At 32.8% G+C, this 13669-nt stretch overlaps 1 protein-coding gene across 2 annotated transcripts in view; it reads right to left on the bottom strand.

The window, feature by feature from the left end:
* Positions 1–1163: 1163 nt before the first annotated feature.
* Positions 1164–13669, bottom strand: part of LOC116346851 (muscarinic acetylcholine receptor gar-2) — a 108534-nt gene continuing 96028 nt past the window's right edge. Inside the window, exons 4-9 of one of the 2 annotated variants that reach the window (XM_031777100.1) lie at positions 11927–12339; positions 11373–11701; positions 10726–10743; positions 4547–9218; positions 4336–4460; positions 1164–4234 (exon numbers count right to left, since the gene is read on the bottom strand). In XM_031777100.1, the coding sequence (XP_031632960.1) occupies positions 7173–9218; positions 10726–10743; positions 11373–11701; positions 11927–12339 (2806 nt within the window). In that variant the 3' untranslated portion in view covers positions 1164–4234; positions 4336–4460; positions 4547–7172. Of the gene's footprint in view, positions 4235–4335; positions 4461–4546; positions 9219–10725; positions 10744–11372; positions 11702–11808; positions 11892–11926; positions 12340–13669 lie in introns of those variants that run through there. The other variant, XM_031777101.1, reaches the window with a different exon arrangement.

The raw sequence follows: 13669 nt of genomic DNA, 5'->3' as shown, positions 1-13669 counted from the left end.
CGATTTTTTTTGTTGTTAAAAAGATATTGTCCTGATTTTGTTCCATCATCTTTTTTTCTTCTCTTCACTTCGATTTTGGGTGTTCTTTCATTGTTATCCTCTATCTCTACATAATTAGTTTGTTTTTTTCTTAAGAAATACATCATTTAGCTTGTTATGAATTGATTCAATGCACTTTATGCCATTGGCAGCACTTTGAATGCATATGAATTTAATAACACATTCTTAAAGAGCGGTTTTTGTTTAGGTTTTTCATACCATTATTCTACTATAGAAAAAATATCATTATTTTATTGAACATATAATTTGTATTTTTTTTAAAGTTAAATTCAGTGTTTTCATCTGATTTAATTGATTAGAAATGGGTTTGGTTACAAACAGGAAAGACGACATTTTTAATTCTTATGGTTTTTTTTTGCATCAGTTCTCTCAATTCACCTATAGTTATAAATGTGGATTGAAATGTTTTATTTCGTTCTCATCTCATAAAAACGTCAACTACTATTGAACACCAGATTTCTAGTTACCCGAATCAATGTGCATTGTGCATGTTGTCGAATTATAACACAGTGAATAAAGAAACATTATATTTTAGAGTAATTTTCCTTTTAAACCTAAAAAATGTGTTTTATGTGCAATTGACATGCGGCATCAGGCCTTATTTTATTAGTATTTGTTTGTTTTTATTCATATTCACCAATAATTTTTACAAATTGAATATAAACGTCTTTTTTTCTTTGTTTTTATGTTTTGTGCGTGCATATCGAATTGGATGGATCGATATGGCATATGCACAACAGTTTTTTTTACGTGTATGGTGTGTGTTTCGATGACACTGAATCGTTTCAAATACATATTTTGTGTTTCATCTACGTTGATTTTCACATTCACAACTATTTAGATTTTCTCTCCTTTCTTTACAGGTACGAAAATAGTGAATTTATGAAAAAAAAGTTTTTAATTGAAATAAAATGTTTAATTGATATTGAATGATATAAATAATTTTGTGGTTTTTTTTACACAAAAAAACCGATATGAATTTTTTTCTAAACGTACAAGCGAAACGAGATTGAATTTCATTATAGTCAATTGGTAAATTTGTGAGGAAATGACAAATAAACATAATGATTCAATATTTTCTGGTTTGTTTTTTTTTTTTTTTTTTGTTCATGTGTAGCATTTTATCAGAATCGAGTGCAACAAATTTAAAGAAAGAAAATTATATTGTAGCCAATTAATTTAGGAAGTACGAGTATATAATTTCAATAGCTTGTACGTATCACAATTTTCAGCAGAAGCAGTTTTTCATTTTTTCGATCACTTTTTTTTCTCAAATATATTTCTGAAGCTTGCGGAAATTGTTACAAAAGCCTATAGATTGATTTGTTGTTTAATTTTAGTTTTGTAAATCTTAAGCTACGGTCCAGGAAAATATATTGGCTTTCGACAAGCGAACGTCTTGATACGCATTTTATCATCAATAAATTGAAATTGATATATTCACAAAGCATGTTTAACCTGTGCTCCATGTTTCGGTGTTTTTTTTTACAAATAAGAACAGAAATATGACAATCAAAACGCATCAAAGTAACAAAAAAGATGAGTTGGGTAGCTTGAATTTATCTATAAATGCTAATTTGTTTCTCTGCTACAGAAGATTTGTCATTTTATTTTTTGTCTACTTACATAAATACCTATGTAGCATATAATAGAAACGTGCGTTTTATTAAAGTCATTGTCAATAATTGTCATTAAACACTTTATTCTCGACTCTGTTCACCATTTTTTTTTAAATTATCATTGTTCCTAGTCAGTTGTTTCTATTTTTACCTAAACATTTAATACTATAATTCATCTAAACTGCATGGTTTTATTTTCAACATTAATATATAATTTGTTTTGTTTTTTTTTTTTTGGTTTCTGGTTTAATTTATTACATGCAATTATTTACAGGTAATATACAAAATGCGCCTTTGTTTTTTTATCAAGCGTGAAAAGTGACTGACAATTGACAAAATGTTCGAAATCTCGAACTTAAATGTCAATATTATAAAATAAAATGTATGCACACACTTTTGTCATTGTTTCTCAACAACAACAAAAATCGAAAAATTCATTTTTGCAATGATTGATTGAATCTGCAGGCCACATGTACTATAATAAAGATCCGATTATTTCAATTTCAATAATGTTAGTTGTTTTTTGGTTTTTAATTCATTTTTGTTTGTTCAGTAGATTGTCATGTTCATTGAGGTGTTCACCCCAAGGTGAAATTCTGTAGAACTTCAAAAATAGACTCGCAAATGTTATTTTATAATCGGTATTACGAATATATTTCCATCGTTGTCGGTGTAAAAGTAAAATGCAAATTCACTTCTTCTTTTTTGTTACTTTCCACCAAAAAAAAAGAAAGAGAAACACATCAGGTGTGTGAAAAGCGACGAAGAAAACCACACATTCAATCGACATCTGTGATGTTTGTTTCTTTGATGTTTGTATTTAAAAATTCGTTTTCGGCATTTTTTGAACTATATGAAGGCCCATTAACAACACAAAGGACAAAAAAGAAACGGGTCAATCAAGAGTGTCGTTTGTATTGCATTTAGTGTTGTTATCGGTTTTCTTGTTCGTTTTTCAACAATTAAAGTTAAATCCGAGTATAAAGACCACGGAAGAGAATACACGCAATATATCATGTTTGATATTCTTTGGGGGGCTACGAGAATTGTCGCACATGACTTATATATTTATTTTGTTTCGTTCAACTTTCTGTTGTTGTTCGGTCGATAGGTGTTTTTCCATGCTGATGCAGAAATTATAAAGGTGTAGCCGATTTTCCATGCATATTGGTGTGTACTCGACGCCAATTGTTGGCGTGTTGCGAACAAGAGATTTTCGACATATTTTTTTCCTTTCATTTCTGTCCCTGGATATTTGTGTTTGATTTTCCATCGAGTTGTGATATCATTCAAATTATATTTGAAATAAAAAAAAAATTCGTGTCGTGGTAATCTTTTGTGTGACGCATTGTTGAAATGTGATTTTACATGCTTTAACATCAGATAACATTGATATTTTTTCGCTGTATTTTGTGACCTTATTTTTATGTCGCGTTCAAAGAAATCGATCGTAGCTAAATGCATGCGATTTGGACGATTTTCTCTTCAGTAATTTAAGAAATGTCAATTAGTTTTGGAATCTGAATAATCTTAAGCTTGGTCGCATGTACGATTTGCGACAATGTGTTCCTCGAACTGCAGCAACACGAGAAAAAAACAACTCATTTGCATAAAATTCCTGAATTGGCGCTATAGTTGGAAAAAAAGAGTTGATTAAAAAATTGGCCCAAAGTCAATTTGTGTGCACGTTTGTTTTGTATTTGGCGTAATCGAAGGGTTGTTCCGTACACACACGAATTTTGAAAAAAGAAGGAGCGAGAAAAAAACAACAAATGTGAAATTACGAAATGTGCATGTCGTGCAAACATTTTCATCAATCAATAAATGTTATGCATATATTCCAAATCGTCTGAGCACGTGCAGTGTTTGGCGATTTGCACTGTTTTTTTACGCGCTCTCTCTCTCTCTATCTATCTCGCTCTCGTCGCTAGAAAAGTTTTCTAATTAATGGCCCAATTCATGGGGCAAATGCTCGAATCATAATGAATGATTTTATTGTCGCTTCGTTGTATGATGTACACATTCAAACATTCGTTAAATATCGTCTGCACGAAGAAAAAACAACCAAACACACATATAAAAACAACAACAATCGAATCGAAGTGAGAATTTTTTTTATCCACATACATACAACACATGTTATTCGATAGTGAATCGCCAGGACTATCCAGCGTTAACACAATAAACAAATGAAATTTAAATCGCTTGCGTTCACGTGCAATGAATCGCTTGTAATTAAGCAAGTGGTGGTTTTTTTTTTAACTATAAACACATAAATAATGCAGAATATTTTTTTCTCTCGAAAATTGAGTCAAATTAAATATGACTGCGCTGTATGTGTGCCGCATATCGATTGCAATTATAACCGAACAAGCACAATACAAATCTATTGCCAGCGGTTCGTATACATTTTTTTCCTGTTCAAATGTCTCTGCATCGATAGCAGTGCACACGGCAGTACAATTTTGTGAGTACATTGAAAATTACATTAGAAATTGGAAAATAAATAAATTTTGTTCTTTTTAGGCTCGCAACAGAACAACTTTCGATGCAAACTGGAAGTAAGACAGAGAATAAAAAGAAAGAATGAAATTTATAACAAAAATGGTTAGAAATATTGGTTTCTATACAAAATGTTTGCTAATTTTCTATTTACCTTACAACGATTTTTCATTCTCTTCACATTCAATCAACAATGGCACATCATCATCCTTCAAATGGGCACTCTAGTCATCGCATTGTATCTGTTCGATGTTCGAATGAATTTTCTCGTTCTCTTTTCTGTAAAATTACACAAACACAATGGAAAATATTAATTAAATACATCTCATCAACAGTGATATAACATTTGTTTGAGATAAACTTACGTGCACTGAATGGTAAACAGCCCCAAGCATGAGTATGAAGATTGAAATGATCTTCGCTACGATAGAGAGTATAGTTGAAGTACATGCGAAACAAGTATTAGCATTATAAACGCTTCATGCCATAAAAAGTGTTCATGTGTTTTTTTAACACAGCCATGAGATGAATCTACACCAATGCATTCGGAGTACGAGCGTTTCAAAAGCGATGAAATTTGCAGTGTGATGTACTAATTTGCATATTGGCTTGTCGTCGACTATGGTTTTATGCGCTTCAAATTTGAATGAAATATATATATATATATATTTAAAACATAAAAAAACATTTAATGTTATATTGAAACTGATTTCCTGGAAGAATGTCTTGAACGGTTGATTGCGGTAGCTGAGATGAGGTTAAATTGAATATACATAACACAAGTGCTCACTGATGTCAAATATAAATGCCGTCAATCAAAATTAATTATTAATTATGTCGACGTTTTTCTATGGTCTCTGTCAAATTGATTATTATTTTATAGATGTATGAACGCATTTATGTCGCCAGTTCTATGTCGCCAATATTTTTTTTTTCAGCTTGAAGAAGGCTTCGCTGAGTACATTGTTACAATTTTAATATGCATGTTACTCGCTACTGCACTTTTGTAATTTTGCACTTTTTTTACATTTGATTCAATTCCAATCAAAATTATGAACATAACATTTTTTGTATTTTGATTTAAATCGAATCGTTTCGGGGGACAAAGTCCTTTTGACAAAGGTAAAACTTTTGGCCAAAGTTCTTGTCTTATCAGTATAAAGTTTAAATTGAATTCGCTGTGAAAACGATTAAATTTTACATTCATAATCGCTTGACTATATTCACTCATTAAATTGATGAGCTGTTTTTAAAAAATCGTTAGCGAACAGTGATGCTATTTCATTATATTTGTTTGTATTCATTCATTGCATAATTATTGTATATTTGAAAAGTAGTCACTGTTCGTAAAGGATTCCACATTTCTTGATATCTCTAAATATATTACATGCACAATTTTACTTAATAAGTGATTTTGTGGTTGCTTTTAGTCTAGTTAATTACTTAAATCAAGTACCGTGTCGGCAACATTGTTTTCTTTTTTGTTTGAAAGCAGCACATTGCACGGATTCCATGAACTTTTTTTTTTAAATAGTATAGATCTTACAATCTAGATATTAACTATCCCGAAAATTATTGTTATCATTTTAACATTGGTTTTGTTGCTGTGGTTGTTGTTGTTGTTGTTAGTCGATACTTTTCATGGACTAGAAATATTTACAAAATACATTTTTATGAATTTGTTCATTTTTTTGTCATATTTTAAATCGATATAGTTAACAAATATTATTGTCTATTAAAAGATTTGCATATTCTTCCGTCTCACATCTATAAAATAAGTGTTACTTGTCATTGAATTTCATTAAATTTGTGTGCAAGTGTGTAAGTGTTTTTGTAAATTGTCTCTGCTACAACATTGACGTGTGCTTGTGTGTTTTGATCTAACCGTATCGATGCTGAATTTCAAACTAGTTCTTTCAATGACAATATTCATGTAAACCATAACATAAAACTGTCATTCAAATCAGCAAATATTATAATATTTCATACATATACTACACACATTCACAAAAATCACTCATTCACGATTACATTCATACCAGGGATTGATCCTCTGGGGAGAAGAAACGGTGAGGTGGAAAATAAGGGTGGATCTTGAGGAGGGGCCTTAAGTAAGGGGAATTTTTGTTTACCAATTTTCATTTCCCTCCGCAACGTTCCCTCGCCTCAAAAGAACAATCTCTGACTCATACGTCGATGCAAATGAATGTATCTTCAGTTTTATGCTGATGGATTACATGGAATTATCGTATATTCTGCTGATATAAAGATATTTATGTCCACATTGTCACTCTTAATTACGTTACATATTATCGCTATCATTTTGGAGAAATGTTTTCTCCTTCTTTCCTTTTTTCTTTTATTATTGGCATTAAATTTACGTTTTTTTTATTCTCATAACATTCTTCTGCATGTAGTTCTTTCCAATGAGTTTTATCAGTGTTGTCTTTTTTTCGTTATTTTTATTGTTTTTAACTTTTGGTAATCATAAGATCAATATACAAAATCTCGAACCATTCACATTACTTTCAATTCAATAGAAATTATCCATTCATTTTTCTATTTAAATTCATTCATTCGTTCGATCGATCGTCATTTGTACGTGAATCAAAAAGAAATTGTTAGCTACTTTAATCCTAAATTTCTACGTGGCATGGACCGTCTAAATATAATATCTTCTCTTATTGTTGCTGTGAATGTAATCGATTTAAATGTAAGTATGTATTGCCGTTTTATGCTATTAATTTTTTTTTAAATTCAACTGAAAACTAACTAACTCAAAAATTTCATTGTGGCGCCTTTTATTGTGTTCACTTCATAAATTCTGGGTGAAAATATGCGAAAAAAAACAAAATGACATAAAAACGAAAAATTGAAACAAAAAGTTAGATGATAGACTTGTTTTTTATCATTTTGTTTGGATTTGGATGGGTGATCGGTAACGCTCTTATCATCTGAATAGAGATCATGGTGGTATAAAGGTTTTGTTATTTATGTCATGTGTAGATCGCCTTTCAGGATGCGCATAAATGTTTTCTTAAACTGTTGATTGGCCAGTGCATAGCAGAACGGATTCATTGGACTATTTGCATAACATAAAAAGTATGAAAACATATAAAGATGCACATTTGTACATGGTGGATCGGAGCAAAAGCCTTCAACCAATGCAAGTACATGATATGGTGTCCAGCATGCAACAAATGCACCTAAAATAAATGAAATCGTACGGAATGCTTTGCGTGCACGATTCTCAGACTTTGATTTTTGACGACCGCCCATCAATGGGATCTTTTTGCGACCCTTCAATCGTTTGCCAATCGATCGAATGAAATCACGTTTGCCGGACGTTTTTTCACTGGTTGTTGATGAACGAGCTGCTGCAGCCGCTGTCGTCGTACCTGCCACCGATGCTATCGTTGTAACCGCCTGTTGTGATGAACTCGATACGGCCGGTGTGATTGATGTGATATTTTGATTTTTGCCCGTCAAATCAATTGTGGTCGTTGTTGTAACGGTGGCTAATGTTGATGTGTTTGATTTTTGTGCGAGAACGGTTGCTTTCGTGCATATACTGTTATCGGTGTTGGATAGAAAACGATCCTCATTGATTGTGCTACATTGCCGTTCGGTTGTTTCATCTAAATTAGATTTTTGTGCATTTATTGCATTTACAATCGTTGTTATTGGACGATCAGCCTTATCGCTAACATTTACCGTGGTATTGTATTTATTAACAATTTCCGTTGTTGTAACGGTCGCTATGGATGAATGATATTCGTCCGATGATTTAAGTAAAACAGTCGGTGATGGTTGTTGGGATTGAGCGGTTGCTTTGATCAATGCTTTTTGTAATAATGATGGATTTGCAATGTTTTGACCTTTTGCCGGTGATACATTTTTCGGTGGTAAAATGATCGTTGTGGGTGGACTTTCATTTTGTGGTGATGATACAACCACAGAACTTTCGTCCATGAAACGAAGATCGGCACCATCTAAACCGCCCAATATGTCATACGTCATGGTTAATTCACTTTGACTGCTCACCACAAGGCTGCTGGGTCGATCCGATTTAATTGATGGACTCTTTGATGTTGGATTTGGGCTACCTTGAAAATCATCTGGCGGAGGTAGAATTTCATGCGACAGTTTTATCTGAGCTTGATCGATTGGTGCTTGTGGTGGTTCAATATCTTTTGGTGATATTGGAGATTGAACGGGCGTTGGCCGAAGTGGTACCATTTGTTTCGATGCTTCGATACTGATATTATCCGAATCTAATAGGCTAGCCTCGGTGATCTTTGGCATTGCTTCCATTCTTGAACTGGGCGATTTTTTCACTTGCATCGATTGTTCTTTTGTGGATGCCGTTTTAATGGCACCATTTGTTCTGGCCGCAAATACAGGCGCTTGTGCTTGCACAAATAGGCCAGCCAATGAGGTTCGCTTTTTAATCTGTTGCTGTTGTTGATGTTGTTGTTGCTGTTGATGTTGTTGTTGCTGTTGCTGTTGTTGTTGCTGTTGCTGTTGCTGTTGCTGTTGCTGTTGTTGTTGGGTTTTTGGTTGTGCGTTTGGTACAGTGCTATCATCATCCGAATCAAAAGCTGGACTACTCGATCGTTCACTCTTATCACCTTCGCTAAGCTCCTTCTTGGCCTTTGGCCGAGTTTTATTATTATCTACATGTTCGGTTTTATTTTTTGGTACAGAACTCTTTCGGGTGGTCGCCTCATTTATTTGATTTGACGATGACGATGATGTTACGTTTGATGGTGGCAACGATGATGGTGTTACAGCGGCAGTAAATTTCTTTATTTGAGTGTCCTGACTTAGTAGTGTACTTTGATCTTTTGATATGCCAATGCCAGCAGCACGTCCAGCCATTCCAGTCATGGCGCCAGCACTTAATGCAACCATCGACTGCATTTTACGTTGTTTTGCCTCGCTACGCTTTTGCATGTCGTACGCTGTCTTATAAATTCCACCATACAATACAAATAATACAATTAACGTTGTCCAGTAGTAGCCAATGATCAGTGCCTAAAAATTACACGTTCAAATTTAATTTTTTTTTTTTCATTCATCGCAAGTGATCTCAATTCATCGATAGTAATTGACTCATTCGCTGCTTTTCCATAAATATACTCAACGGAAGCAGAAATATACACTCTATTCGATGGCCTAATCGTATCAATTTTGGTAAGAGCACTTAGATTGCACTTTGTAATCGGCCAAAGTCAATCTAACACAATTTGCCAGCAAAAAAACGTTAATTTAATTTACCTTTAAAATAAATCTTTTCATCGATTTTATATAGACCCATTATGGGAATAGAAGTTTTATGAAGAGGAAAATAAAGAAAACACCACATATTGATAAAAACCAACATGGTGTGCGAAATGATGAAGCTGTCGTCGGCGTTCATCAAAGACTCTATTGTTAAATTAGATATTTATTAGTATTGATAAGGACATTTTTCTTTTGACGAAATGATCATTGTTCACCAGTGAACAAAGTCCAATTAATATTATACATAGATCATATTCAATACATTGCATTATTACATTTCATTACTTGCTTACGTTACACTTTCGGCCTCAAAATTGTCAAAATTTGATTAACATTAAAGTCAGTATTCTAATAACTCCCAAAACACCATGTTTTATTATCGCGCTATAATTAATTATTATTATTATTTGGATATTTATTTAAATTGATATTCATTTGGTCCTTCGAATCGTATTATTTACCGTGACAATGGAAAGATTATTAGATACTCAGAAAGATTTAATTGAACACTTTAGATCAATAAAGGAGAATTACGGAAAAGATGGCAGGCAAACGGAGAGGAACTCCTGGCTATAACGAGAAAAAATTGGCCATCTTAGAAGAATGGTGGGCCAAGTTCGACGATAATGATAGAAAGTTGGACAAATTCTCATCGTCAAACCAGGAGTATTTTGCCACAAATGTATGTTTAAATTGGTATTCAATCATCATATAATATAATAGACATATTTTACACTTTGGCATATATGAACCAAAAGTATAAAAGATGGACTTTTGCTTTTGATTTCGTTCCTGTTTCAATGCTAAATTCTAGGTCTCTTTAAATATTGCATGTATGATATTTGTAATTATTAATACAAGAGCATCAACAAAACAGGAGCATATATTTCATAACGGCACGAGATGCTTTTAATTCACACCGAAAGTGGTAATGTTACATATGAATGTCGTACGTGAATCAAAACCAATTCAATCATGTGATGAACACACGAAGGGCAATGTCAATATTTTATTTGTATGTGCAAAAAACGAGTTTAAAATCTTGAAAAAATATTGAAAAATACATTTCTTATGGCAAATTGTGTTAGATTAGTTTTTATAAAGATTATAAAGAGCAATCTAACTACTCTTACCATCCAACTCGAGATTTCTATTGATAAATTGAGATTTCATGCTGCAACCAACATTTCCGGCTATATGAGTTCCAAGCGAATGGCTAATCACATGCACCAAACCACTGCAGATATTATTTAATTACCGTGTTGAATACAGGATCCTTCAAATTCCATAAAAAAATAGAAATACGTATTTATAAGAACGGCGAAATAAAAGAAGTAGAGAAAACAAAAGGTTCACAAAAGATTTACGAACAATTGAGACCAACTTGAAAAATAAACGTGGGAATGTTGTACATTGAAATATATAGTTTGATAAATTTCAACACTGTTACATGAACGCCCCAGAGCAAAAACACTAAATATTTTTGCTGTATGCAAAACCATCATACAAAATAATAAGCGCAAAACTATGACATATGCATCAAATAAAAGCAAAAACACGATAATCAAGTCTGCATATTATATTTAAATTAAATGAAAAGATAAAAACACAATAATTTCAATTCTTATTTTTACGCCATCAATATGTATTTTGTTTTTGCTTTTAATTTTGTGGTCTTTACCTCTAATCAAAAATATATTGTCTTTTCGAACTAACAAAAAATATTTAGTGTTTTTGCTTTGAAGCGTTCACATATGCTTTTACACACGCTTCTTTCTATTTGTTCAGCCTCAATTCAATGTGTATAATATTAAAATCCCATAAGAAGATTCATCCATTTAGTGGTAAAATTTAAAGAAAAATATAAATAAAAATGTGTATTGTTCTAAAAATAAATATACGTACCTTCAAAAATTGGACTGTACATTCGCCTGGCAACAAATCTCGGTATCCGATGAAATGTTCCCATCCAAATATTGATGTAAAGAATAAACAAGCTGGAATTATCCATGTGATGGAAACCATCCACAATACTTTCCTTTGGGTTCGCCAACTTCGATACTTGGCCGCTATCTTAACGGAACAAAACCGATCGATGGTTATCAATAGAACGGTGTATTGTGATACGAGGCATACAGTGAAATCAACAGACAACCATAGGTCACATAGTAGCGGTCCCAAGTCCCAGTATCTTCGCAGAACATACACCGTAAAAAATGGCATTGAAACCGTTCCTGTGCATTTCAGAACAAAGCATACGCGAAACGACGATTGGAATAATAAAATTAAATCAATTATTAGCATTAATTTCTTTGCTTTGGTGCAATAAAAACTTTTTAACCTCAACAGATTTCAGTCGCATTAATAAAATGAACCGTGAAAACCAAAAAAAGAAGAAAATAGAAGAGAAATATTGAAAAAGTAGAAGAACAACGAAAAGAAAAATTAATGACACGTACCTATGAGCATGTCAGTTGCCGCAAGTGATGCTATAAAGTAATTACTGGGCTGTCTGATACTTCGATCCACAATGAATGCTAATAAAACTAAAATATTGCCACCGATCGTGAGTATCATACAAATTGCAATGATGGTCGCAACCATGATTGATTGCCATAATTCGAGTGCTGGCAGCACCGGTTTCATTTCATTCGATAGTACATTTGTTGCAGTTCGATTGGCTTCGAGTGTTGCATGAATCGTACCATTTATATAATTCCAGTCAATTAAACTATCGTTGTTTGACCATAAATCGTTGCCATCCAACAAAGGTCGATAAACTGGCAGACCCAATACTCGTTGACATTCCGGATATTCAAGTAATCGATTGTAAAGTTTCTTGCAAATGCGTTGTTGTTTCTTTTTCAATTTCCTGCAAAAAAAAGAGAGAAATAGAGAGAATAAATCAAGATGGAAAGAACACGAACATGGTGCTAAAACACGAACAGAGCTAAAAATAAAGTAATCAAATGAATCAATATGATTGAAAGTCGAAAAGGAAGAGATTAGTGTCACTTGTTAATCTAAATTTTATATCTCAATCAATGAACACAATACTATCTTGAAAATAAAATCAATTTTTTGTTTGTTTATCTATTCATCTAAATGGCATTATTCATTCAAGTATGAACGGGTCGACCAACCCGACATCGAACCTGACCGCAAAATATTTGATAAGCACAGTTATTCTGGACTTACGATATGAACAAAAGGAAATAATAATATGGTGCTGTTTTATTAAAACAGTGTACATATTCATAAATATTTTATGGCAAACAGTACGCTCCGAATGAAGTTGTGCTTCTGCCACAGTTGCCATAATTCTCAAGTGCTAACAATGCAAATTCATGTGTAAATGATGACTCTATACTGTCTTCAGTCTCTGCACTGTAAGACACGAACATAAAGCAAATAGTATCAGATGTTGTTGTATTCGACAGTTGTTGCATACTCAATGCCATAGCTTTTATACATAAACGGTACACAGTGTACACATGTATTCATTTTGGTGACGGTGTATGGTGGTTTTTCCGTTATTGTTTTGTTTATCGTTGTTGGAAAATGTTGTGCGGCATCTACAGTTGCGTCTCTTTGCTAATATTTTGCAATCAACACAATTTACAGATGCACCGTGTGCACATTGTTTTATATTAATTTGTTTCAAATATTATATTTCTTCCATGTCGTTAAGTACATTCATACACAAATATTAATTCATTTTCCACGTTGAATGGAATTGCTCATGCTAAATTACAATGTGGATTTTAAAAATGATTTTCACGCAAATATATTGTAAAGATTCAAGTGTGAATTATGCGAGAAATTTATGTTTTAGCAAGAACAGAGTTTAGCAAGAACCACCATCGACAAACAACGACAAAAACAAGCTAATAAGGAATCCTGAAATTCGAGAAATATCACCATCGATGTGCTTTTGTATCTGCTGACACATAATACCTGTATGACGGCTATGTACTGTGTTCACGTAACCGAATGCGTTTTTCATTCATTTCAATACGGAGAAATTGGCGCGCACACAAAACCAGTAAAAATGTGAAAAGACGTTTGAAATGAAGTTCTATTTGCTCCATTTTGTATAAATTTGCATCCCTATCAGGATATTTGTTTTAATGATAGGCAATAGCAACGGTTATAGTGTGTGTGTGTGTGTGTGTGTGTGTGTGTGTGTGTGTGTGTGTGTG

The sequence above is a fragment of the Contarinia nasturtii genome, unplaced genomic scaffold (genome assembly GCF_009176525.2).
Source record: "Contarinia nasturtii isolate CC-2019 unplaced genomic scaffold, AAFC_CNas_1.1 Cnas_scaffold_1699, whole genome shotgun sequence".
Classification (NCBI taxonomy): Eukaryota; Metazoa; Arthropoda; class Insecta; order Diptera; family Cecidomyiidae; genus Contarinia; species Contarinia nasturtii.
Note: the sequence above shows the minus strand (reverse complement) of the source record. Positions and strands in the feature narration are given on the sequence as shown.